The 21,889-nt window shown below is 41.8% G+C and overlaps 2 protein-coding genes across 13 annotated transcripts in view; one reads left to right on the forward strand and one right to left on the reverse strand.

Annotated features, from left to right (window-relative positions):
- Positions 1-529: 529 nt before the first annotated feature.
- On the reverse strand, positions 530-19,044 carry LOC309840874 (uncharacterized protein). 11 transcript variants are annotated; one of them, XR_014298838.1, is made up of 6 exons: positions 17,462-17,845; positions 16,846-16,953; positions 16,026-16,112; positions 14,928-15,066; positions 1,170-1,851; positions 530-1,030 (listed from the first exon to the last, which is right to left on the reverse strand). XR_014298838.1 is itself a non-coding variant. In XM_082683386.1 (4 exons), the coding sequence occupies exons 1-4, from the start codon at positions 17,535-17,537 to the stop codon at positions 1,013-1,015; spliced, it is 267 nt and encodes an 88-aa protein (XP_082539512.1). In that variant the 5' UTR covers positions 17,538-17,845; the 3' UTR covers positions 530-1,012. The 11 variants fall into 11 exon arrangements, 2 of the variants coding, with proteins under 2 accessions (XP_082539512.1, XP_082539511.1); XR_014298836.1 differs by lacking the exon at positions 1,170-1,851 and having other exon boundaries at positions 530-964; XR_014298837.1 differs by lacking the exon at positions 1,170-1,851.
- The window catches only part of SESN3 (sestrin 3), a 73,435-nt gene continuing 69,390 nt past the window's right edge, over positions 17,845-21,889 (forward strand). Inside the window, exons 1-2 of one of the 2 annotated variants that reach the window (XM_082683383.1) lie at positions 19,201-19,373; positions 21,016-21,230. Coding sequence is in view for 1 of the 2 variants with exons in the window: in XM_082683382.1 (XP_082539508.1) it covers positions 18,192-18,269 (78 nt within the window). In the remaining variant the exon portion in view is untranslated. Of the gene's footprint in view, positions 18,270-19,200; positions 19,374-21,015; positions 21,231-21,889 lie in introns of those variants that run through there. The other variant, XM_082683382.1, reaches the window with a different exon arrangement.

The raw sequence follows: 21,889 nt of genomic DNA on the forward strand, positions 1-21,889 counted from the left end.
AGTCATTAGATGTCCCTCTTTCTCCTCCCAGCCCCGGCCTTCCCCTGTGCTGACTTCAGTGTGAAGATCCTCTGGCCCCATAACTCCAGCTCACTTCTCCCAGAACAAGGGAAGGACATTCCCCCACCCTACAGCTCCTCTGAAAGAACCTTCTGGAACTGTGGCCAAGAGAAGCCCATGGCCCCAGGAAAGCGGTTCTCTGATAGAACAGAGAATCACATAGCGATGTTGGATCCAGTGCACCTGAGGGAGGGGGACAGACACAGGGCTGAGAATGGAAGAGAGGGCAATTTCCCAGACTAAAATGGGCTAAGAATTTACCCAAAGGAAAAATAAAAGCAGGAGGACAAAACCACAGTTTGCCCCCACGGCCTAGATACTTGCTTCAACAATAAAGCATGTAACTGCATTCAATATTCCATTTCTTGCACATAATATAAATTTGGTTGACAACCACTGGTTATTAAATACACCCAAGCAATTCAACCTACATTTTACTAACCTGGTAAGAATTCACTAACCAGAGGACTTTTGTGCATTGACCTTCTTTATTCATTTCTTCAAAAAAATTTATTGTATTGAGGATATAATGATGAGAAAAACTGTCCTCATGAAGCTTACAATCTCATAGAGCAGGCAAAGGAGGACAAAAAAAATCACAGAGCAGGTGGCAAGTAGCGTGAGGAAATAACCTATCTCCATATGATCGTATCAGGATACAAAAAGATAAAGCCAAAGTTTAATCAAGCTTCTTCGTGACTAAATATCCATTTTCTCTGCTAACCTGACCAGCTGCCTCTCTGAGTGATGATACAGATTGGAAGGAAAGTTATTTTTTGCTGAAGTAATCTCAGTGTTTCGATGGCCCAACAGAAGAAGAAATGCTATCCGCTGGCTTGGAGCACGCAGTTTCAAACCCAACAAACACTCACGGACGTCCCATCGTGGACGCTGAAGTCACCACCTCCAGAGTACAGAAAACAACAGATTACTTTGATGAAATGAGCAGCTCCTATCCGTGGCTGGGTCTCTGAAGAATAAAAAAAGGAGAAAGTGAGGAGAAAAGCAATGTCTCGATTCCCACACCGTTTAATTCCTTAGGTCATCTGTTCTTCCGACTCTGGTCCTGTTTCCCTTATTTCTCTCAAGCGGATGCTTTGAACACCTACCATGATCTCACAAGGGGTAGGACCTGTCAGATGCGCCCTTTGCTGTGGACATTCTTTGCTCCATCTGTAGTGACATGGCTTCCTTCCTTCATACCTTCCGTCAGAATCTGCAGTGAGGTCTGAATGATACTCTTCCCTCAGGTGGAGAACACCGATGCTCTATTTTACTTGTCTCTCCAGCCTCGATCGTGTGTTTCAAGTTAGTTAGGTCCCAGATGATGGCAGGGGTTGTTGGGTTACAAAGTTTCCCAGGATTCTGCTCTCTGCCTTTTGCCTGATTTTTAAAAATTTTTCCTGTTGCTTATCGAAATCTGAGCAGTTATTAAGAAGCACACCGTACTTAAACTGAGTCGGGGAACATCTAGGAAATCACTCCGGATTATTTTGTTATCCCTCTTATAGGAAGCCCAGATGTGCTACACTCAGGTGATCTAAGAGGCAAGGGGTTCCATGGTAATTGCTGGCCCACAATGTGGGCCCAGCTGGGCTGACATTTTAATTTGTCTCTTTTGTGGCTTCCATTATCCTGGGGACCAAGGTATAAACGTGTCCGGAATCACAATATGTGGAAAGTTAGTAAAATTTTGGAACAGTGCCAGGACCATTCAGAGCTTGGGATGGATTTCTTGGAGTCTCTCCAAATGTATGGGCCGTCCATTGTGCCATGTGGCCAGACTTGAGTCTAGAGGAGACAATTAAGATGAAATTATGTTTACTGCAACCTAGTTGCACAATGGAAAAAAAAACTGAGGTGAGCGGTCTGGAGGGGGTTGCTTCTGTGTTTTAGAAGACTTTCAAAGGTTCCACAGAGGAATGCTGCTTGCGTGTGGTGAAGTTTGGGGATGCTTAGAAAGCAGTTACTGTATAAATATAAAAGGTGATTTAAAGGGGAAATGATGGCTGAGGCTGGAAAGGCTCTGGGTTTTTGGCAACTGTGCCGTCTCCTGAAAACGAAGGTGACTTGATATGATAAACAAAAGCATGGGATTCTGGTTTGGCCTGGGTTGGTAACCTAGCTTCCCCACTTGTTGGCTGTAAGCCTCTGAAAAAGTTCGTTGCTTCTTAGAAAAGCTACAGTATCATGAAGTTAGGGTTAAGTTAGTTAATACATACAAAACTTTTAGTATAATGACTGGCACTACGAAGTGTTCTGCCAAGCCTTATAAGGAGACAGTCTAAAACGTTCTATAAATCCAGGGGCTTATAAGGCTTTTGGGGTCTCAAAATTTCCTAGAAACTTGATGAAAACTATGGGTCCTTGTCCCGCAAGGGAAAATGTACATATACAAAATTTTTGTGCACGATTTTAGGGAATTCAAAGACACAAGGCTGTATAACCATAGACTTTAGGTTAAGATCCTTTGTTCTAGGGCTAGGTCCATTCCAAAAAGAGAGAGAAAGTCCTCAGTTTTATTCATTTTGTATAATTTTTGATCATTTATAATCACAGGTACATAGCTTTTAAGATGGGGAGGGATTTTTTTAAAATATTTTATTTATTTATTTGACAGAGAGCCAGACATAGCACCAGCAGAGGGAGGGGCAGAGGAAGAGGGAGAAGCAGGCTCTCTGCTGGGCAGGGAGCCAGAGGCAGGGCTCCATCCCAGTGCTCTGGGATCATGACCTGAGCCAAAGGCAGATGTTTAACCTACTGAGCCACCCAGGCGCCTCTGAGGAAAGGATTTTAGCTAGGCTAGATCCCTTCCCCTTTTTTCGAAGAACAACATTAGAGACAAAGGACAAAGACAACAGAGTTGAGGTGGTGCTGGCAGGTTGGGGCTAGCCTCAAGTCACCTCAGCTTCTCGTCCTGTTTAGGGGGACAGACCCTAGGGCTCCATTCTGAAGCTACTTTGGATGGCCAACATTACAGGAACTATGGCTCCAACACACCCACACATTTGCCTTCCCTACTTTGCTTTTTCTACCTAGAAAAAAGTCTTACCCCTTTTTGCTAACCTCCACATCTAGAACCCTATCCCTATCTGGCTAAGTATGCTCCCTAGTTCTTGGGGAAAGGGGAGACAGTCTTCTCTGTATTATCAGAAGAATCCAACTCAGACTTGCTTCAGCCCTTTCTTATCTGAGATGTCCTGTGCACTGGGCTAAGAACCATGTGGAAAAGCAAAAGTTATGTTCATGACATCCGAGGAAGGTGAAATCAACCTAATGAGTTGCTTCATTTGCTCAAGAGAACACAAGCATTTACTTAGGACTTGGTAATGCAGCGACCTTTCTTACATGCACCCATAATTTGCAAGCCACAATATTTTTGGCAGATGACTTGCTTATCTCCTCTCCCAGGGAACGCTTTGACAGACAACAGTATAAATATCCTGTAGCCTGGGCCCTTGGTTTCATAAACAACCAGGAAAGAAGCAAGGCATTTTGCCTGATGACCAAGGAAGACTCACAAATAGGCTTCTATAAACAGAGGGCAATTGTAAAAGGGAAAGATGACAGAAGTGATGGCTTGGTCCATCCTTTAAATATCTTGCCCACGACACCACCCAAAGGACCTTCTCAGCCCAGACCCATATTTCTAAAAACCAGACCTATTAATATAGTTGGGCTCTTGCTCGAGCCATACAGAATACATCAGGCAAATTTCTTTCATGATTTTGTTCATGACACAAGAGGTAGTTGCCTCCCACAGACTAAAACTGGAGATCCTTAGCTATGGGCTAGTAGGCAAAACACTTCGAATATTTCGAGGCACGCTATCTCAGAATTCCAGCTTTTCGGTGGAAATCATATGAGCTGGCCAACTGCAATTCTTCAGTTAAAACCCTAAGTAATAATGGTGACTGGCTATCTCTAGCTTAGAAAAAAAGAATTTATCCAGCACAAGACCAATAAAGGTATATACACATCTATGCACATGTGCACACATTCACCTGTACACACGTACAAGCCGAAGGTCCAGAAAAGATCTTTCTTCACCTAGAGGAGGTTAGAATGAGGAATACATTGCTGTCATCTCATTTCTGCAAGCACTTAGGTTCTTTAATAGCCGATGTTATCTCTGACAGGGAGTTCTCTATCTTGGAATGTGATTGGATAGGTTAATGGAAAACAAAAACGTTCTTTGCAAACACAAGGGCAATAAAAATGCTTAATGATAAACCTTGCATGTTATCAAGTACTCAAGGCCCCTTTTAAATCAAAGCAAGCAATGGTAAATGGTATCAGGGAACCCAAAACATTAAAATTCAAGTAAATTTCAATTCCTCTTGGAAAACAGAGTAATTGTTGTATGAAACCTTTTAAAAATAGTGATAGCTAGGTGAACCATGAGAGACTATGGACTCTGAAAAACAATCTGAGGGTTTTGAAGGGGCGGGGGGTGGGAGGTCGGAGTATCAGGTGGTGGGTATTATAGAGGACACGGATTGCATGGAGCACTGGGTGTGGTGCAAAAATAATACTGTTACGCTGAAAATAAAAAATAAATTTTTAAAAAAGTGATAGCTCAGTACTCATAATCGCATATATTTTTTCACTTACTCCTCAAAAAAACCCTCTAAAGTACTAAAAAATGAAATTTGAAGACTTTCGACCAGTGACTAGATGATGCAATCTTGTGACGGAAAAAAAAGTTTTCAGTTTCACCCTTACAGAGCTCTTAGACAATATATTCCAAGTCACAGCTAAAGTTATCCTTGTATCGTAGGTGAATGTTTCCCTGTGCTTCCATTCCTCAGCACTCTAGTTGCCGCTAGACATAGGCATCTCTGAATGTTCATGCTTTCTCAGAGAAGTAGAAAATGCAAAGTGACCCATCTTGTCTCTACAGAAGTAGTTATCTCATCCACAGCAAGTGCAATGCAACCAAAGACTTCCAGGATTGCTCAGGGAGAAGCACCATTTCCTTTGGTTCTGCATCCACATTTCCAAAGGTGTGGCAAGGCACACCTGTAAAGACGATCCTCATTAATAAGGTGAAATATTGCCTTCATTTTCTAAGGGCTTAACATAAACTCAGAACTATTTACCTAGAAGATAAAAGGTCAAGGGTTGCTGAGCTGCAGATGAGCATAATATAAAGGAGAGAAAGAGAGAAGGGGAAGGAGAAAGGAGAGAGAGAGAATGAGAGAGACTGATCTCAGCAAGGGGAGGAAGCAGGGGCTCCCACACAGACAAGGCATATGAGGCACGGCAATGAAAACCAAGAAAAGCCCAGATCTATTAAGGCTAGTGATAGGCTCTACACAAACAGCTGTCATTTGGGCACTTACCACATCTGGTAAATTGAAGCAAATTAAAACACTTATATATGGGGGTTGCCTGGGTAACTCAGTTGGGGTTAAGCGTCTGCCTTTGGCTTGGGTCATGCTCCTGGGGTCCTGGGATTGAGCCCCGCATTGGGCTCCCTGCTCATATGTGTTTATATTTTCAAAACAAAGTGGCCTCCTAGAACATGTCTGATCCCCTTTATGCCTCATGAAGACCACCACAGTGATCTTTAACCTGCAATTTGACACAAAGTCACCCTCGTTCACTTTATCTTTTTCCTCAGCTACTTTGTTCTTGGAAACTTGGAACCTTTGTTCGAGGAAATTAAACTTTGATTTGTTTCTTTTTACTTTTTAAAAATCTTTTGGTTCAAAAAACCCTAGACCATCATTAAACTGGGCCAGGATGCATTAGGTCTGAATAAAGGATAAAGACCTTGGGAAGGGAGAATGCTTTTTGCCTCTCTTCATATAAACACATTAGAATCACTTTGGCATTAAACACGAAAGGGAGAAGCTTGGGTGATGGATGACTGATCCCTACTCTCCAACTAAGAAGGCAAAAAGTTTCTAAAAACTTTGAGGTTTATGCAGAGCAGACTTTCTTAATGAAATGTGGTCTGTAAGAATTTTTTATGTGCAAAAACCAAAATGGGGTTTTCTGGCACAGTGAGTTCTAGTTCTTGCTTTGGGGATGTCTGACTTTCACATCCATTTACTAATGAGAACTGAAAGCAATATTTCATATTTGTAAGTGCTTGACATGAAGGAAGACTGTTTCAGTCAATCTTGTTTGGTTGAAAGAAAGAGAGGTGCACTCAATTTACTTCACAGAGTTGGCACTGGGAGAAGATGAGGGGGGGGTAGGGAATTGTTTCAAGAACTACCCAGCAAGGACCGGACAAGAAACACACCTGGACTGGAGGCATCCCTAAGTAATCCTGTCTTACCGCCTTCACTTTCTTTCTGTGTGTTACTCTGGCTTCCTCAACCTTCACTCTCTATCTGTTCCGATCCTTCAAAGTTTGAGCCTGCATATGGTTCACGGCATCCTCCCACAATCTGACTTGGATGCCAACTGGCTGAGTGTCTTAGCTTCCCATTGCCAAATCTCCAAGACAGGCATCTGATTGGCCCCACTTATCATTTTAAGCTATCTATACAGATGGCTGGCCGGGTTACAGAAAGGGCTGCCTTCAAATCAAGTGTCTACCCCGTTGGTCCACTCATTTGAGACAAGGGACAAACACGTAGCCTGGAGCATAACTATTTAGAAGGATTCCACCAGCAGAAGGATTTCTTTAGAGGAGCATTTGGATGGGACAGGTTGAGATAAAAATCTCTACTTTGCCAACCGATTATGTGGAAACCAGTGCACTCATCTTCCTTCTGAGAGGAGCTTGTCACAGCTAATCACCTTCATCACCTGAACTGCAAGTCCATCTACCACGGTCTCCACAACTGACCAAGCGCCTAGGAATCTGCATACTTCGATATCAAAGTATGAGGAATTCCAACAGAGTGCCAACAACAGTATTTTTCATGTTCCAGGACCACTCAATGGTTTTATTTTAAAGTAACACGCCAGCGGGCAATAAAATATTCAAATAGGGATAATAGATATTACTCGCCTATTCCCATGGCATGTATATTAATAGGAATCCAATTAAGGCAGGTGCCCAAACTGTATTTGGTGAGTGTTGGGAGATCTAATTCAGCTGACCCCACCATTTGGTAACCTAATACAGAGAAATAGTTCAAAGAATATTTATAATAGGGACGCTTGGGTGCTTCAGTTGGTTAAGTTTCTGCCTTCAGCTCAGATCAGGACCCCAGGGTGCAGGGATTGAGTCCCACATTGGGCTCGTGGCTCAGTGGGGAGCCTGCTTCTCCCTCTGCCTGCTGCTCCCCCTGCTTGTGCTCCCTGACAAATAAATAAATAAAATCTTAAAAAAAAAAAAAAGAGTATTTACAATAATGACTAATTGTAAATGCCAAGGCAGGGTTGCAAAAGACTATAAACCCTGGCATCAAGCAAATATGGCTTCAAATCACAGCTGTCTTATAATAACTGTGAGACTTTGGCAAAACTGTTACTCCCCATAAATAATTTGTAAAGTGGATATAATAATGAGCCCTTCATAGGGGTTTTGTATAGTTAGGCAAGACAATCTTTATAATATTATTTTTAAAAATAAATATTTAGACAAGAAAATTTAAATGTAATTTATTGCAAAATGACACGTAGTAAGCTCTCAATAAGTAGCAGTAATGGTTTCTATTACTATCACTATTTTGAGTATAATAGTTACCATGGGTGTTATGGGGATTGAGGAATAGAGATGAGAGTTGTGAGGATTATCTTCAAACACTATACAGTCTTAAGAATGATGATATAGACTTGTGTATTAGAAGTGGGGCATACCTAGAATTTGCACATGCACAAGTGGAATTCAGCACAATGGTGGAGTAAGTGGGAAATGTTATGTGTGAACTAATGTTCATTGATAGTCTCTAATCAGGAAAAGGTGGTTTAAATTCTGGTGAATTTTTTTTTTCTTCTCAAAGATTTTATTTATTCATTTGACACAGAGAGAGAGATCACAAGTAGGCAGAGCAGCAGGCAGAGAGAGGAGGAAGCAGGCTCCCTGCTGAGCAGAGTGCTCTATGTGGGGCTCCATCCCAGGACCCTGAGATCATGACCAGAACCAAACGCAGAGGCTTAACCCACTAAGCCACCCAGGTGCCCCAATTCTGGTGAATTCTTAATAGGGATCATGCCTCTTCGAAAAGAAAGGATTGCTCCTAGTGTAAAAATTTATCTGTGGTAATGTAAAAAGCCAGAATGCCTTATATTTTCATAACTGGAACGTGAACTCCATGGGAAGCATCGAAAACTGCAAATGGAAAGGACCCACTGGATGGAATACCTGGAAGTCACGGTCAGAAACCAGGGGATGGCCCACTGCTTGGGTATACATTTCACTTCCCCGGGGAAGCCTAAACCAAGCTAGACTCCCCAGCTATATGTTCTATTCCTGTGTTTTCCCTACTAAAATACTCACTACATAAAGGCATGACTTGTTTAAAGTCCATCTTCTGTGCTAGGTTGGAAGATCTGTAAGACCCTGACTCGCTATTCATCACTTTATATCCACAACTAGCACCTATTGGTACACGGTAGGTATGCCACAAACATACACCAAGTGAATGAGTACAGGAATGCAAGAATGAATTAAGTAATGTACATGGAATTCAGAGGTGATTTCATCATATATTGTTCTGCATTGTTCTCTAATATTTATAAGGGTTAGTCCTGACTTCCTGTTGACATTATAAATTGCATTGAGACACAGCAAGAATTCTGCATCCTATGTCTCTACCATTACAAGACATCCAATTACAGGCATAAATCCTCAAAGGGTCTTTCTAAGCTCTTTACTAATAATCTTTCTTACCCTCTACTCTCCATATCCTATCTTCTATTTTCTATATCAATGCAGAGATTACACCTCAGTCTCACTATTAGATTATAAACAGGGCTTTTGTTATTTTTATCACCAGGACTTACTGCTTAGTAAAGGTCCCATACATAAATGAGTGAGTAAGGGAATATTTGGACAGCATATACTTCAAAGCATACTATCAAAATGTGCAGACCTCTAGAACTTCACAAATTGCTGTTGTGATTCCAAGCTTTTTGGTAGAAATATAACATCTCAAGCCAACATTTTATATTTGAAATTGCTCTTTGTTGTTACCATTCTCACAAATGTTGAAAATTTCTTCTTGATAACAAGGCAAATTTTACCTTTGCATGAAAATATTTTTTAAAGATTTATTCATTTGAGAGAGAAAGAGAGTGTGTGTGTGTGTGTGTGTACATGTATATGAGCATAATGAGGGGGAAGGAAGAGAGGGAGAGAGGGAATCTCCAGCAGACTCCCTGGCTGAGTGCAGAGCCCAACGTGGGGCTCGATCGCAGGGCCCTGAGATCATGACCTGAGGTGAAACTAAAAGTTAGACACTTAACTGGCTGAGCCACCCAGACATCCCTGCATGAAATACTTTTTATAATTTTAGGATAACTAGAAAACTTCTGTTGGTAAAAATAACATACCCACTTGCTTTCTAGTTAACAAACTCTGATATAGCCAATCGTTTCATTCAGTAAGCTTTTTTGAGCACCTCTTAAGTTTCAAGCACTTGAATTAATCAGATGTTCCTGGAGAAGGTCAAAGTCTTCATGTACCATAGTCACCATCAGAGGGTCTGAAGGTTGAAGTGTAGACTGTTCTTTTTCAAGGATCCCTTCAGTCTCACCTCAGTCCTGCACGTTGACTCCTGCAAAGCCCTCACAATAGACCACTAGCTGTATTGAAGACTTCTGAGTCTGCAATGGTAACTCCTCTGTACTCCCACTAATTAGACCCTGGTCCCAAACTTCCATACTATCATGTGGATTTTTTTCTACTTTATTCATCCACCTTCCTTTTTAACACCTAGACAGCATATTTCACAAAAATCTTTCCTTAAAATATATAAAATATCTCTCTGACAGTGTTTCTTCATCTCTAAAAGAAGGGTATAGAGAATTTGGGACAATGGATTCAAAATACCAAGGAGACAAACTGGCTAACAAGGAGAAATAATCCCTGAGTGACAAAGGAAAACCAAACAACTCTAGCAATTTTGAGGACAGAACAAGTTTTACTTTCTTCCTGTCCACTTGAAGAAATGCTCCTACTTCCGTATCCTGCTTACACTAGATTCTCATGGACATACTGAGACAAAACAGATCCACAGAATTTTAGGATTTGAAGGGGTCTTTGCAATTCTCTACTCCAACATGAATTAGCCACAAATATAATGAACTTTAAGCCTTAGGGTCCATCGCTAGCATTGGCCCCTCCCAAGGCCTTGGGAGAGGTCCAAGCAATGTGTTCACATGGTCAAATTTTTAATTAAACATACCCATTATTGGTAAAGACCACAGTCTCTGCAGCCCAGTCTACCTCCTTCAAACTCACTCTCATGCTGGAGGAACTGGGAAAGCTGTGGGCATTTGTGTTGCTCTGGCTAGGGATCTGCTGAGGTGGAGATACCATTGGCCTGGGTTTACTGGGTTATATACACATATACGTGGATCTCAGCCACTTCAACATGTGGCTGTTCCTTTGAGCTGTTCCAGTGTAAGGATGAATTCTAAATAGTTCCATTGTCCATTGGGCCAATTTACTGGCACCAGGTCCCAAAGATATAGGATTAGGGGCTATCTCATGATATATATATCTCTCTTAAGGCACCCAACACTGGAAAGGAATGGTAGGGAAAAGATAAAATTACCTTTCTATTCTCTCTGGAGAGAAGAATATTGCAAAAATTATTGCCATATGAAGAGGAAATCAGCCCTCCAAATGTGGGAAATATGTAATAAAGCGTTGTCTCAAATAGCTAATTAATAAACATTTATTTGAATTTTGTGATGTTTATGGTATTTTTACCCTTTGAAAATTCATTGTGATTTTGTTACTGATGTTAAGTATTCACTTTCATAGCTAATTTTGCATCTAAAATTTTTATTTTATTTTTCTGGAAAAAAAGGATTATATAAGCATTAGTCTTCCTAAAACCTGGATTTTGCCCTTGGCTTATTTAATCTCCTCTTCACATTTAATAGGTGAAGCCAGACTATATCACATAGTTCACAGCAGCCCCTGAACCAACCTAGGTCTTCCGGCTTTCTGTTCATTGCTATTTTAACCCACATTATCTTACCTTTTTTTTTTTTTTTAGATTTTATTTATTTATTTGACAGACAGAGATCACAAGTAGACAGAGAGACAGGCAGAGAGAGATGGGGAAGCAGGCTCGCCACGGAGCAGAGAGCCCGATGCGGGGCTTTATCCCAGGACCCCGGGATCATGACCGGAACCAAAGGCAGAGTTAAACCACTGAGCCACCCAGGTACCCCCACATTATCTTACTTTTGAGAAGTACCCCAATTCTTTTTAACTCTTTTAAAGAACTTTTTAAGATCTCCACTTAAAAAAAAAACAAAGGCAAATAAAAGAAAAATCCCCTGACCACAGTATGTAATAATAGTAAACACTTATATAGCATTTCTTATACGTTAGGCATTGTTCGAAAGTTTTACATATAGATCATTTAGTCCTCAAAACAACTCTGTGACTAAGCTAATATAATATCCTCATTTTCAGAACAGAAGTTTGTCCATAGATTGGCTAAGTAAGTACAGCAAAGTCACAGTGTGCAGAGACCAGAACATCCTCTATATTGTGGAGCTAGCAGCAAACATTTTCTGAGACCTTACGAATGTTCTAAGCATTTTGTTGAGAGCTATAGTGCATTATCTCATTCAATCTATGTAGCATTATGACCTTGTCTCAGAGACGAGAAACGGAAATGTAGAGAAATTAAAGGACTTGCCCAAGGTCACGTGTCTCACAAGGGGCAAAGTCAGTACTCAACGTCCCAAGCATGACTCTAGGGCCAGGGCTTTTAGTCTCCACATGATAATGTCCATCAAAGAAAACACTTTCAATGTCCTTCTACTATTGCCATATTCCCTGTGGTCCCTCTCTCCTGAAGTTACAATTAGAATGGGTACATGGGCAGAATTAAAGATTGGGGTTAGCAGCATAAAGGACATAGTAACCTGCTTAGACATCTGTCCTCCAACTTGTGGGACACACACACACATACATATAATCCCAGTGTACACACATACCCATTTGGATCTTAGTGGAGTATGTGTTCTTTGGAAAATGAGCTCTGGTAAGAATTTTCTTGGTGGAGATGTGGAGGGGGTTGGTGAGGGCATGTACCTGTGTATGATTTTCCTTGCATCTGATCCCTGTCCTCAACATCGGTTGTACCTTAGAGATGGCAAATTTATTTTTGATTCATATTCTGTGATAAAGGTAAGAATGGCAATCAGCAGATTAGTGATTGAGATGTGGAGGAAACTTTATAGAGGCTGCAAAACCCTACATATGGCAAAAAAGATAACATAAATACAGTGGCAAAATGTAACCCCCAGGGAGTAAGAGTGACCTTGGCAAAGTAGAGAGTACTCCAAACCCTAATAGCAGGTACTGGGCTCCAGCAAAAGGAGCTTAGTGTGACCAGATCACACAATTTTTCAAGAGAAACTGGAAATTTAGATTTGGGGTGTAAAATCTCCTCACTTGTAAAAATTTTAAAGTAATTTTCTTTTTCTCAAAAAAACAAAAAAACAAAAAAAACCCTGTGCTGGCTCACATTGTGGAGGCAAACACCAACAAACCCTACTATCCGTAGGCCTCTCTCCAGACGTCTGCTTTGAATGGAATTAAATTCAGGGAACTCTGAAATGGGAAATTACGAGAAACAACGGACAGAAATTTGGATCTTGGTAGAATAGTGGTTCTTTGAAAAATGAGCTTCAGTAAGAATTTTCTTGGTGGGGGTGGGTGATTCTGGGCGTGGGATGGAAATGGGCACAAAAGCCGTAGCCCGTTTGGATCAGATCCTCTTAATTTCTCCTTTGGAGTAGTAATGGTCTTGGGCCTTGGGAAAAAAAAAAAAAATAGCAGGAATCTAATTAACAGCTCAAAGGGAGCAATCAATTTACAATTGTGTGAAGTGCAAATTCCTTTGTGCACAAAACAAATTACAGTATTTGCAAATTTGTAAATAATGCAGTACTTTCTGCTATCCAAATGCTTTGGGTGCCCCAGGGAGAAGGAAAAAGAAGTCTGAGAAGGCAAAATGTTAGAAAATGACCTATTGTCTCAAGAAATGGAATTTTAAAAATATCTTTAGCAATTGATTTTTTTCAATTGAATCCTTATTTAGGAACTATAATGGGGCCCAGTTCTTGGGTCAGTAGGAGAATATCTAGAGAAGTAAACAATTTCAAGTCCAAAAGTCACAGCATGTTATTAACAGGGTACCTTCTTTCAAAATTACTGAACAGGAAAAATGGCTCCCAACCCTCCCTACACATTGAGTTTCTGGCATTTTATAAAGGCAATAGCAAGGCCCAGTCATAGTAATCATTATGTTCAATGTCAGACAAGGAATTGGTGACAGATAACGACATGAATCCAGCCAATCTGCTCTGAAGCAATGGTTTTGTGAAATGCTCAATTCACAAATCTTTACTGGGGCCCTTTTATAAGATGCTATCACTGTTGTTCGAGATTCAAAAGATACCCTGAAGAATGAATGGTAACACATTATTGAAATGAAATGAAATGAAATGAAATGAAAGTAACACATTATTTTTTTCCAATATTTTTAAATCTTGGAAATAAAATAAATCATTATTCTTTTCCAAGATTTTTAAAGCACTTCTGTACCTGTTGAGCTAGGAATTGAGAATACAAAGTAGAGGCACCTGGGTGGCTCAGTCAGTTAAGCGTCTGTCTTCAGCTCATGTCATGATCCCAGAGTCCTGGGATCAGCCCTGTCCGCTTCTCCCTCTTTTTCTGCTGCTCCCCGCCCCAAATAAATAAATAAAATCTTGAGAGAAGAAGAAGATGAAGATGAAGAGAAAAAGAGAATACAAAGTAAATGTAACTACATCCCTGCCCTCAAGGTGTTCAATCTAATGAGAAAACAGAATTTAAGCCAATCATTTCAATACTGAGATTGTGCTAAAGAAGAGATAAGAGGGTGACACCATAGACACTTGGACAAGTGCTTGACTCCACTGGAAGATCTTTTTTTTTTTTTTTTAATTTATTTATTTGACAGAGAGGGAGATCACAAGCAGGCAGAAAGGCAGGCGGGTGGGGGGGGGACATGGGGGGGGGGGACAGGCTTCCCGCCAAGCAGAGAGCCCGATGTAGGGCTCAATCCCAGGACCCTGAGATCATGACCTGAGCCGAAGGCAGAGGCCCAACCTACTGAGCTCCCAGGTGCCCCCACCAGAAGATCTTTCAACAGGAGATGAAAATCACTAGGCAGAAGGGCGAGGAAAGCATTAGAAGTGGAGGTAAGTGGACTATTTATGGGCCTGAAGCTGGCAAATGACAGTTCAGATGTGTGCTTTCCAAATGATTCTCTCCCCTGTGTTCTCATTCACTGTGGGATGAGTGCAAATTGGTTAAACCTATTCACAAAATATTTTAGCAAATTGTAACAAGAGCCTTAAAACATATTCACATCCTTTCAGTTAGAAATTCCATATCTAGGAATCAGAGGGGCTGCCAGAAACTTATGTATGAGTAGGCTTATCATAGCATTATTTATAACCACGAAGAACTGGAAACAGCTTCTATGTTCAATAATGGGGTAATGGCTAAAGAAGTTATGGAACGTCCTATGTGTGCGGGGTGGGTGTATCACCTTTTAAGAAATATTTCAAAACAAGCAAAAATTATTTCTAAAAACAATGTCAGTTAATAAAGTATCATCCTAATTTTGTAATAAGAAAGTAAAAAGTAGTTCTCAATGTTGGTTGTAATTTTCACCCATATCTTACTTTTCTGAAGGTCTTTCTTATTTTATACATACCAGACAACAAAAGGGAGGAAGTTTCTCCTTATCCTGTGTGAAATCTAAAGAACTGCTTTTTGTTTTCTTCCCTCTTAAGAGTGTGATCCAGGATTCACAAGTCACTCTCTTAAGTCATATTCTCTTTTTGCTATCTGAGCTGGTTAGAAAAGAAAAGGAGACCAGGTGAAAAGTGGAAGAGAAAGGAATGATCCAGAAGTTCAACACTGACAAGAGCACAGAGAAGGACGGTGGGAGAGTGGGGCTTATGAGGACCAAAAGAAAGGGTGAAGGTTGTGTGCTGAGTTACTGCATTGAAGATGTTAGGGGTGAAACATAGACACATATAAAAGGGTTCAATATAAGAAATGTCACAATGCAGCACACCCTTAAATGTCAAATAAATGTCCCTCTGGATAATCAATGTTACAAAAGTTTGGAGGAATTTGGTGGAGAGAGCCATTTTTTGGTCACCTACATGTATCAATGAAGCTATTCCCCTAAAACCTCCCTTTAGCCATCTTTGTCAGAGCAAACAAAGCTGTAGATTACACTTTCCTGGCCATCCTTTCTGGGGAACTTAGTTATGGAGAGCTCAAAGAACATCATTGTGAAGGGATTTTAACTACTAAGAGGAAAAGTTATACGAAAAATATGATTGAAACCAATTTGAATCTAAAATACTGAGAAAATTCAATCTCTGCACAAAAAATTCACTTCACCCTTCAATATCTCCTATCCTTTAAAATGTATTCACATAAAATCTGCTTTACAAGAGAGAACCAGCCAGGAACATAGCCCAAGAAATTTACCACTAAATAGGGACACATATGTGTTTCAGTTCTTAGGAAAACTGTGCCTTGCTAACTTTCTGTCTGGATTTCTCCATTCTCTGCATTGAAGAGCAAGTGGTGATTTCTCTCCTTACCTAATCTTCTTGCTGTTACAGTTTCTGATTGTTAAGCACCTTCCCCACACCATTGCTATTCTAGGTTATATATGTCTACAACAGCATCAAGGGATCTTTGGCTATTACTAGTTAAATGGATCAACACATTTACCCAACCACAAAACTCAGACCCTTCAGGGGTTTTCCAGTCGATTTTAATTTAATCAAACCTGGCACTGGCAGATTTCCACTTCCTTTGTTCCTTGTGTAGACTTTGGTGTATGTGTGTTGGTCTCTAAAAGGGACAGAGGAGGCAGCTGTTGAAAAATGAGATTGACAGTTTTAACCACACAATTTGGTCTAATAGCTTTGATATGCTAAACTTGCTAGCTCCTCCAAGTGTACCTTTCTGATTTTGCATTACAACACCACACTGAATCCCTAAGGAAACCAGGGTGGTTTTGTTTGTTTGTTTGTTTGTTTGTTCGTGTGTGTGTGTGTGTGTGTGTGTGTGTGTTTTAATTAAAAAGAAAAGAAAGAAATGCAAACCAGTGAAACCGTTCTTTTACATCATCTCCAGATTCATTCTGCGGGCCGCAGGCCTTCACAAATCCCTGCCCACTAGAGACCTTTAAAAAAGGAGAAGCTGAGAATACAGATCATGTTCTGAAGAGCGAAAACAGGTGATGTCATAACGCACAGTCCTGTGTGGTCACAGCCAAAGGCGGGTGGGGAGCTCGGGCTCCAGTGAGCACGGAGCTCCGCGCCAGTGGGTGAAGCAAGTTGTCTCCGGGGCCAGGAGGACACCGGTGGGGACCCGGCACCAATCAGGTTCTCGCTCGGCGCCTGCCTTTGTTCTCACTGGGGAGCAGGTTTCCGGGCGTCTCGCGTCGGGAACCCGCATTGGACCCGCACGCGCGTTGCTGGCCTCCTCGAGAGACTTGGCTACCCCTTCGCCTGTCCACCCCCCCCAAACTCTGCCAGCCAGAGCTTTCCCCAATTACATGTGCCCTCTCTCCCTAGAGCGTGGACGCCAAAATCCTGACTCACCATTTTTAGCTTTGGAAGAGGCAAGTCCAGCCCAATAGTTTACATACGATTTGTTCTCTGAACCTTTCTTCCCGGGCAAGGCTCTGTGTTCTCCATGTTTCTGATCAACTGTCTCAGAAAGGACCGTTGGGTGAGAGGATAAACCTGTGTTTTTGGCCCTTTCGTGCTGGACAATAAAGGAACTTTCACTGCTGAAAGGACTGCGAGAAGGTACTTCAGATGGAGGAGGAAACCGCTAAACCCGAGGTTTTGTGTCCACACCACCCCCACAACTCAATTAGTGGCGTAAATATATCTCAGACGTCTACCCCTATCCCTTCCCCACCCAAGACTCAGGTAATTGGTCTTTTGCAAAACGAGGCTCAAGCAAGATACATGATGCAGAAAGTTCTCTGGGATCTCTGGATGGCAAGCATTACGTGACTGCAGTCTTCTTTACAGCTAAGCTAAGATTCTGGCTAAGAGAAAGCCTAATCACTGCCCTGATAGTGTGAACGTTTTAGCTACCGCCTCTCTCCCGTCCCCAGCCTTTCTTAAGAAACCAGGAAATATTTAGCTCAGTCTGAGACCCTCTAGCTAGGCTCTAGCTCCCAGTTTTTTATCTCACTCTCCTTACCATTTTTGCAGGGACCTAGAGAAGGGGGCGTGGCTTGTCTTCGGGGAGGGGCTGGGCTTCCAGGGATGTTTTGCATACGACACACCCTCTTCCTCCTATTGGCGGAGCAGCACAAACTGTATTCCCTTCCACCCCACTACCTAACTAACCCGCCATCTCTCTCCAGTTCCGAGCCTCGGAGATAAACTTAACTTGCCCGGAGATTCAAGGCTTCCTCGGCCTCTGTGATTGGCCGGCGCGGCTCCCAACCGGGCTCTGGTTGCTCATTGGCTGCGGGCTAGAGGCCCAGGGGCGTGGCCGGGGCTGTCCGAATGGCGGGAGGGGGCGGTACCGGAGCGTGGAGGTGGTGAAGGTGGTGGGGAGGCGGGGGCGGGGCCGCACTGAGGCGCTGCGGCGGCGGCGGAGGCGGCGGCAGCGGTGGCGGCTGCTCGTCCTAGCCTGGCGGGGGCGGGGGTCTGGAGGATGGGGGCGGGAGGAACAACGGGCCGGTGAGGAGCCGCCGCCGCCGTCTCCGCCGGCGCTTCGGCAGCCGCCGCGGTGGTCGCCTCGGGCAGCGCCGCTCGTTCTCGGGCCGTCGCCTGCCATCCCGACATTCTGCCCGGCGGAGGCTGAGGCTGAAGCGCAGCCGGCGGCAGGCGGACGGTCCGACCCCGCAGCGGCGCGGGCGGCCGCAGTGATAACCCGGCCCCGGCCCCGCCGTCCGTCTTCGCCTTCGGCGCCCACAGCCACGATGAACCGGGGCGGCAGCAGCCCGTCGGCCGCCGCCAACTACCTGCTCTGTACCAACTGCCGGAAAGTGCTGCGGAAGGTACGGGCTCGGCCTGGGGTCCAGCCCGAGAGGGGCGCTTCCCGCCGCCAGGCTCGGGCTGCTCGGCCCCGGGGCGCACTGTTGGGGCGAGGCTCAGAGGGATCCCCGGGCACCTTCCCCACGCCGGGACCGAAGAAGGGGGCGTGGGTTGAGGGTGGAGGTTTGCACTGCTGCGTTTTATCTCCGCCGGGACAGATGCTAGTCCCGAGGGGTTGGGGATTTTTTCCCCCCCCCCGATTTTCTTTTTGCTGCCAGTATTCTGTTTCTCGGCTCACCTCCCTGCCTGGCCACCTCCGGCCTGCTGCTCGGGCGGAGAGAGGGAGCGATCCTCCTCCGGGTGCTGTGGATGGAGGTCGGTGCGGAGTCTGAACAGCCTGGTCTGGTCTTGAGGAACCTGGCTCCCTCTTTGCTGTGTGGCCAACTCTTGGCGGGGGTGGTTTTTGTTTATTCGGTCGTTTCTGCCTGCCTTGTGCGCTCTCCCTTAACACGCCTTTTTGCATTCTCCTGACGGCAGTCCTGTGTCTGTAGTTCAGTCTTAAAAGGAACTGGTAAAGCAGCTTGAACTTTATGCCCATGGGAAATGCTATTCGACCTTACAGTTCGTCTGGGTTTGGGGGAGGAGGAGACCGAGGTGGACGCGGGTTATCACTCCTCAGCAGTCGTCCCCCCCCGCCCCCGCCCCGTGTAGGTCCAGAAAAATCAGACGTACAAATCAGCTCATTGCTTCCCTGAGTGACTGATAGAAAGTTTACTCCAGAATTGTTTAGCTTACTTGGCTTAATCACTCCGTTAAGGGGTGGGGGAGGGGAATGAGAAGATGTCGCTTTAGACCGAGAAAAGCTTTTAATCAGACTTTAACGGCCTCCACAGGGTAATATAATAATCACTTTCTTTTTCTCCAAACTGTATTTTTACATTTCATTAAGCGGAAACAGTAGTTGAGGTGCTTCTGTTTGTCCAGTACAAATGAATTAAAATTGCTGAGCTGTGCAAATGCATCGGGACTGAAAGACTAAGACGAATACGGCACCGTTTTTAGTCAGTTTCTCCAAATACAGTGCAATTGGGACTGTTATTTATATATTAAAAATAGAAAGAAAGCATGTAAGTAAGCAAGCTCAAATATTTGCGCTCTTTGTCCAAAAACTGTTTTTCTTCCTCTGTGGGTCAGGCCAAGTGCCAATCAAAGTTGTTTTTCAAGCTTCTTTTCCCTGCAGTAGGGCTGCTGCTTTTTTCCCCCCACTATTTTGAGAGCATGAAGAAAGCAAAAGGATTGCAGATTTGAAGTTAATCGAACGGTTAAATATGCCTTAAATTGTGTTTATTGGATATGTTTCTCTTGAAACAGATTTTTATTAAATGTGCATGTTGCGTATGTGCAGTTATTTTTTTCCATAAACTCTGGGATCAAATTACAGTTGATACTTACTCAGCTCATTGTAGGGCAGCTTGTGAGAAATGTAATGGATCAGAAGTGCAGATCAGCTTAGTTGAATGTTAACTCTTTCACTTCAGGGTCAGATGTCATATGAAACTAGCTTTTAAAAAAAAAAAAATTATTATTATTTCCTGACTTCAAAAGTGGTAAGTTATGTTTTTAACATGAAAAAATTGTTGGTTGAGACACATCTGATTAAACTCAGGCCTGGTTAAAATAACAGCTAGTTGTTTTGTTTTGTTTTAACTGAATAAGGAACAAAAGGACTATATTGACTTTGACTTTTTTTTTTAAATGGCTCTGGCAATTTGGTAGGCTAATAAAATGTTTGGAGGTGATATTACGCTTCAAAATCTAGTTTATCTTTAAAGAGAACCATGGCTTTGGATCCATCACTCTTTGCTGGCATTCTTTATATCTTTCTCTTAGCTTTTAAGAAACTTATTTCTATTTGCCTAGAAAGAACATCCTCATTTCTAGTCATTCTTAAAAGAAAGAGGTATATGGAAAATGGATATTCACCATTTCCATATTTTGTAATTGCTATGTACCTCTGCCAATATTCCAGCTTTTAGTAACTCCAAGGTATTTAATATTGATTCATGCAGTAGCATGAAATAACTTTAGATGGAAATGGGATTGTTTGAGCCAGTTATGACATGACTTGGCAATATTTGCAGCTTTTAAAGGGTGCTATTCTTAAGTGCTCTTAAAAGATATCAAGTGTTTAGCATTTTAAATTCTTCATCATTCTAAAAATAGCATGTAAGAGTTTATTTCTAATAAAGATGATTTTCTTTTTGATAGAAACTATATAACTTTAAAATTCATCTGTAACTCTAAAAGTGTGATTCTTTGAATTTATCTTGTTTTCCACTTAATAAAGTGTTCAGTAATAACCAAGTGAGTCATAGCATTTTGAATTTTAGTTCAGTTCATAATGAAGAATGAAACTCATGCACACCCAGTGTGAATTACTCTTTGCTGTTATAATCCTCATTAATGATGGGGAAAGAGTCACCTTTTATGTGGCATGAAGCTTTTTTCTTTAAGTAGCTTAATTTGTTGCAATGTGTTGAATTTGGAGGGAGGGGACTTCAAAAGGAACTGGATTCACCTTCAGTGAAATAACTTGGTTTAAACAATGTCCGAAAATTGAGTTATATATTGTATGAGAGTCACATTCATTATTAGAAGTGCTTTTACAGTTTGGATTCAGTGTCTTCCAAAGTAGAAAGACTTCTTAAAATATTGAATATGCCTAATTTGGTAGCCTAGGTTAGTAAAAAGAATATATTTCCCATACAGGGAAACAAATGAAGGAACAACAAACTATCCTCACATCTATAACTCTTTCTAAGTTCTGTTATCAATGAAATAATTCAATAAAGTTTTTAATAAAAAAGGAAATGCTTCCACTTACTTGGAAAAGTTAATGAATTCTGAAGTAAAATACATGTTTCTTGAAGAAATTCTGGTGACAACTGGATAAATTTCAAAGTGGAGTACCAAACTGCATTAAGGTAGGTAACTGTCAGTCCACTAATCTTCTGATGAATGAAAGGGGGCATATTACAATGTTTTTGAGTATGGAGCTGCCAGTACCAGTAAAGTGAATAAAACTTCACTTTAACATTTAAAAATTCTTCATGTGTTTAGGTAGTTCTAGAGATAGATTTTTGTTGGGTATTGCATTTTTCCACTTTGTTTCTATAAGCAATTATTTTGGCAACTTTTTGGTGGTTTTTAAGCAAAAGGACTCCAAAAATAAAATGGGAAATACTAAATTGAACCATATGAACCTCACTTTTATAATTAAAATTGTCAGTTAATAGCAATTTTATAAGGTTCATTCAGTAGAATGTAGAATGTAATTGCTTTGGCTGATTTTTGTAGCTGTACTCTTGGTTAATTAGGTTTCTTAAATATATATATTTTGATTGTCAAAATCAGTTTTTTACTAATTTATCTTTTTACTTATTTTATCTTAGTTATCTTAACTAGGTAGAGATGAAGCAGTGAATATATGATAGCAAACCATTATACAATGGTTTTCAAGCTGCTTTTTAGGAAGCCCTAAAATGCCTTTTTAAATACAATTACACTTATTCTTAAGTCGTAACTTAAAAATACAGCTACACCAAAATATGTTTTACCAAATTTTAACAAATTGTTTTAAAAG

The sequence above is a fragment of the Mustela nivalis genome, assembly GCF_964662115.1.
Source record: "Mustela nivalis genome assembly, chromosome: 9".
Taxonomy (NCBI): Eukaryota; Metazoa; Chordata; class Mammalia; order Carnivora; family Mustelidae; genus Mustela; species Mustela nivalis.